A 5,189-nucleotide genomic window follows, 5' to 3' on the forward strand; every position below is an offset into this window, starting at 1 on the left:
AAATGAAAAACAAATCCTCAAAAAAGAAAGGGTTCACCTAGGAGTAGTAGCGTTTGAGGTGAACGGCATTCCAACTATTGTTGATGTCTTTGCCCTCGGGGGTCTGGAGTTTGTAGGCGCCTTTCCCTACTTCTTTGATTATCTTGTAGGGGCCTTCCCAGGTGGGGCTGAGTTTGCCAGAGTTAATTTCCTTGGTGTTTTGGAAGACCCTACGAAGGACCCAGTCGCCTATCTTGAAAGTACGGATCCTCACGTTGAGGTTATAATGTCGGGCGGCCTGTTACTGGTAGACTGCGTTGCGGATGCTCGCCTATTCCCGTAGCTCGTCCACAGTGTTTAGGTTCTGGCAAAGGTTTTGACTGTTTGATTTCTCGTCCGTCCATTGGAGCCTGGTGGACGGAACTGATACTTCAGTTGGAATGACTGCTTCAGAACCGTATGTCAGGGAAAATGGGGTTTCACCAGTTGATGATCGAGCCGTGGTTCGGTATGACCAGAGGACTCCGGGTAGCTCGTCTGCCCATGCGCCCTTAGCTTTCTGCAATCGCTTCTTCAATGTCTGTATGATGGTCTTGTTTGATGACTCGGCCTGGCCGTTAGACTTGGGGTTATGGGGTGTTGAGAAGCTCAACTTTATTCCCTACATGTCACAGAAATCCCTGAAGCCTAAACTAATGAACTGGGATCCATTATCGGTGACAATCTCCTTCAGTATTCCGAACCGACAGATTACATTCTTCTAGATGAAGGCTTTTACCTCTCGATCTCTGACTTGTGCAAAGGCTTCGGCTTCGATCCACTTGGTGAAGTAGTCTGTCACCGCCAACATGAAGACTCGTTGCCCCGGTGCAGTAGGTAGCTTTCCCACGATGTCCATTCCCCACTTCATGAATGGCCAAGGTGTGAGAATGGAATGGAGTCGTTCTGGTGGGAGGTGTGAGATATGGGCAAACCTTTGACAGCCGTCGCACTTCTTCGCGTAAGCGGTCGAATCGGTGCGTATGGTCAGCCAGTAGTATCCAGGGGTGATCACCCGATGAGCAAGACTGTGTCCCCCTGCATGGTTGCCGCATTCGCCTTCATGGAGTTCGGCTAGAACACTTTGGGCCTTTTCTGGGCTTATGCATTTGAGATAGGGGCCCGAGAACGACTTTCTGAGGAGTGGGCCCTCATGTAGGGTGAATCTGGCGGCTCTTGCTTTCATTCGGCGTGCTTCGTTCTTGCCAGCTGGGAGCTCATCGTCTGGCAAGGTATCTTATTATCGGGGTCATCCAGTAGTCGGCTTGTTCAACGCCCATGGCTTCTACGGGAGACTTGTTCGATGGCGGTTCCTTCCAGTTTGCCGGCCACTGCATGAATAAGAGGGGAATGGACGACTGGGAAGAACATGGGAGTGCCGAGCCAAGGTTGGCGAGGGCATCGGCATGGTAGTTCTCAGCTCTTGGGATCTGTATGATTGAGAACTCTTCGAATTGGGCCTACAGCTCTTTCACCATGCTCAAGTAGGATGTCATCTTCGAGTCGCGTGCTTGATACGTGTCTTGTAGTTGGTTGACCACAAGTTGGGAATCGGACTTCACTTCCAGCCTTTTTGCTCCCATTTCTCTGGCCAAGGAAAGTCCGGCTAGGAGGGCCTCATATTTGGCTTCGTTATTCGTGCACTTGAACCCACACCAGACTGCTCGCTAGACTATGTCTCCCTCTGGTGCGATCAGTACTATCCCAAGTCCGCTCCCATTCACATTACTCGATCCGTCCACTAGGAGAGTCCACTTCGAGGGTGGTGCACCGTTCATGCATAGTAGTTTCCTTTCCGCTTGGGTGGTGGTGCTTGGAGTGAAGTCAGCAATGAAGTCCACTAGTGCCTGGGACTTGACAGCGGTGCGTGGTTGGTAGGATACGTCGAACTCGCTGAGCTCTACCGCCCATTGCATGAGTCGGCCTGATAGTTTTGGTTTGTGCAATATTTTCTTAAGTGGGAAGGAGGTGATCACAACTATAGGGTGGCACTGAAAATACGGTCTGAGCTTCCTGGATGCATGGATGAGGGCGAGGGCAAGCTTTTCCAATTGGCTGTATCGAGTTTCTACGTCGAGGAGCGACTTGCTAATGTAGTAGACCGGTGACTGCTTTATTTCTTCTTCCCGAACTAGCACCGCTGATATGGCTGTCTTTGAGACTGCTAGGTAAGTGTAGAGCTTCTCCCCGTCCATAGGTTTGGAAAGAAGCGGGGGGGTGGTCAAATACCTCTTCAGCTGTTGTAGGGCTTTTTCGCACGAGGGGGTCCAATCGAACTTGTTGGATTTTTTGAGGGCATGGAAGAACAGGTGGCACTTATCAGCTGACCTAGAGATGAAGCGGCTCAGGGCGACCACTAGTCCTGCAAGGCGTTGGACATCTCTGATGCACGTCGGGGATGGTATGCCGAGGATCGCTCTGATCTGGTCGGGGTTGGCTTCTATCCCTCGCTGAGTGACCATATAGCCCAAGAATTTACCTGATGAGACGCCGAATGAGCATTTGGTTGGGTTCAGCTTCATGTTGTATTTTCGTAGAACGGCGAACGCCTGGCTGAGGTGGTCGAGGTGTTGTTCGGCAATCAGGGACTTGACGAGCATGTCGTCGATGTAAACTTCCATAGTCTCTCCTAAGTAGTCGGAGAACATCTTGTTGACCAGTCGTTGGTAGGTGGCCCCAACGTTCTTGAGTTCGAACATCATTACTTTGTAGCAGTATGTCCCTCTCTCTGTGATGAAGGCTGTCTTTTCCTGGTCGTTCGGGTGTATCAGGATCTGGTTATATCCAAAGAAAGCGTCCATGAAGCTAAGGAGCTCGTGGCCTATAGTCGCATCTACCATCATGTCAATGTGTGGGAGCGGGAAAGAGTCCTTGGGGCAGGCCTTGTTCAAGTCAGTGAAGTCGATGCAGACTCTCCATTTCCCGTTCTTTTTCTTTACTACCACGACGTTCGCCAGCTAGTCGGGGTAGTGGACTTCTCTGATCATGCCGTTGCTTAAGAGTGTGTCAATCTCTTTGTTGACAATTCGGTTCCGTTCTGGTGCAAATTTCCTTCTCCTCTGCTTTACTGGTGGGTGACCCGGATTTACCTTTAGCTAATGGATCATTGCTTCCGGACTGATTCCGGTCATGTCGGCGTGGGACCAGGCGAAGCAATCTTGGTTTTGTCTAAGGAACTCTATCAGTTTCTCTCTTGTCTCGGGCTCGAAGCGGGAACCTATGTGGGTCTTTCTCTCGGGGTCGTCTGGGTGTATCTGTATTTCATCCAACTCCTCTATTGAGGGTTGATCTGGCTCGGTTAGAGGGGTTGGAAGAGACTGTAATTGCTATGAGGAGTTGCCCTTGCTCTTGAAGGCGTTCTTGTAGCAGTCTCTGGAAGCTTTGGGGTCGCCCTTGATCTCTCGTACCCACCACTTGGTTGGAAACCTGATCGTCTGGTGGAAAGTAGATGGGACTGCCCGCATGTCGTGGATCCAAGGCCGCCCCAAGATGGCATTGTAGGGGGATGGGCAATCGATCACCAGGAAGACTGTCTGTTTATTTACTCCGCCGGCATAGATAGGAAGGATGATCTCCCCGATAGTGTATTTTTGCTCCGAGCTGAATCCAACCAGTAGTGTCGGTCGTCTGTTGATATTTGCTTCTTCCAGCCCCATTACTTTTACTGCTTCGAGGAATAGGATATTTGCTGACGAACTTCCATCTACGAATACCCTTTTCACTAGGATGTTGGCTATTTGCAGGGAGAGGACTCGAACTGAATTACTTGATGAGAGTATGACCTCGAGACCGGATGGATGGACTGGACTTCATGGTGGTTGTTGGTTCTAGCATACCGCTTGGCCGATGAGTAACTTACCCCACTGATTTCTGATCCTCCGGAGATGAGCGAGCAGAAATCCTTCGGTGTGGGTTCTCGCGGAGGGGGCGACGGTTCTTTGGAGCCCTTCTGGCTAATGGTGTTCTTCCCCTTGTCAGTGAGTATATCGCGGAGATGTCCCTTCTTCAGAAGTGCGGCAACCTCGAGCCGCAAGGCTATACAGTCTGTGGTGTTGTGCCCGTGATCGTTGTAGAACTCGCACCACTTGGTTGTGTCTCTCTTTGCCTCGGGATTGAGCTTACCAAGCCACTTGACGGCGGACCCCATTCCTTTCATTATCGCTACGACCTGGGTTGGTTCGATGTTGAGGTTGTACTCTGGTATTTTATGCTGGTTTGATCCGAAATGCCTGTTATCATTTCTCGCGGATTGGCGATCATAAGGTTTTCTGGTTCTGCCCATATTGCGTGCTGGAGGTTGGTAGCGGTTTTCTACCGGTCTAGGCTCTGGCTTCCTGTCGCTCCGCCTTGGTTCATATCTGGAATGAGCAGCTCGGTTCATCTCATCTTCCTCCCATCTTATCTGGATCACGGCTCAAGCTAGAGCGTCTTCCATTGTGGTGCATCCCAGCTTTGTAAGTTCTTTGTATAGTTCTCCATCCGAGAGGAGGCCTTTTCTGAAAGCGTCCACAGCAGTCTCAGGGTTGCATGAGGGAATAGAGATCTTCTCTTTGTTGAATATGCTAACATACTCTCTTAATGGCTCTCCCCTTCGCTGGTATATTCGGTACACGTCGGCCGACAACTTCTTTAGCTTCTTGCTGCTGGCACACTATTCCACAAAGGTGTCGGTAAGCTGAGCGAATGAATCGATGGATCCGTTCAGGAGGTTCGTATACCATTGGAGCGCCGGGCCGGACAAACTAGAACCGAAACTTTTGCATATGCAGGCCTCTCTAAGCGGTCGGGGTATGGAGACAGTGAATATCCGCTGCTTGTACGAGGCTATGTGGTCATCCAGGTCGGTGGTACTGTCATATGGTTTCATGTTGGGGATGGTGAATTTCTAGGGCATGTCGGCCAGGGCGATCTCATCCACAAAGGGTGAATCGGCGTAACAATTTGGTCTGCTCTTCTTGGTTGGGATTGCCATTCCTGGAATGCGTCTCATTACTGCCTCAACGTCGGTCAGTCTCTTGGCCAGTAATTATTCCATACGGGAAAGGGATACTATCGGGTCATCCCCTCTTACCGGGTCTGGTACATTTCGTTGGGTCATCCCTCGAGGGGTAGTCTGATGAATCATTCCGTCGTGCGCTCCTTGGTAGCATGGGTCTTCGTTCATCCTTTCT

General features: G+C 50.6%; 1 protein-coding gene across 1 annotated transcript; it reads right to left on the minus strand.

Moving 5' to 3' along the window:
- Positions 1 to 310: 310 nt before the first annotated feature.
- LOC116105539 lies at positions 311 to 4,174 on the minus strand. Its single transcript, XM_031391942.1, has 2 exons — positions 3,878 to 4,174; positions 311 to 640 (listed from the first exon to the last, which is right to left on the minus strand). The coding sequence occupies exons 1-2, from the start codon at positions 4,172 to 4,174 to the stop codon at positions 311 to 313; spliced, it is 627 nt and encodes a 208-aa protein (XP_031247802.1).
- Positions 4,175 to 5,189: the final 1,015 nt, after the last annotated feature.

This window comes from Pistacia vera, unplaced genomic scaffold, assembly GCF_008641045.1.
Source record: "Pistacia vera cultivar Batoury unplaced genomic scaffold, PisVer_v2 Contig50, whole genome shotgun sequence".
NCBI lineage: Eukaryota > Viridiplantae > Streptophyta > Magnoliopsida > Sapindales > Anacardiaceae > Pistacia > Pistacia vera.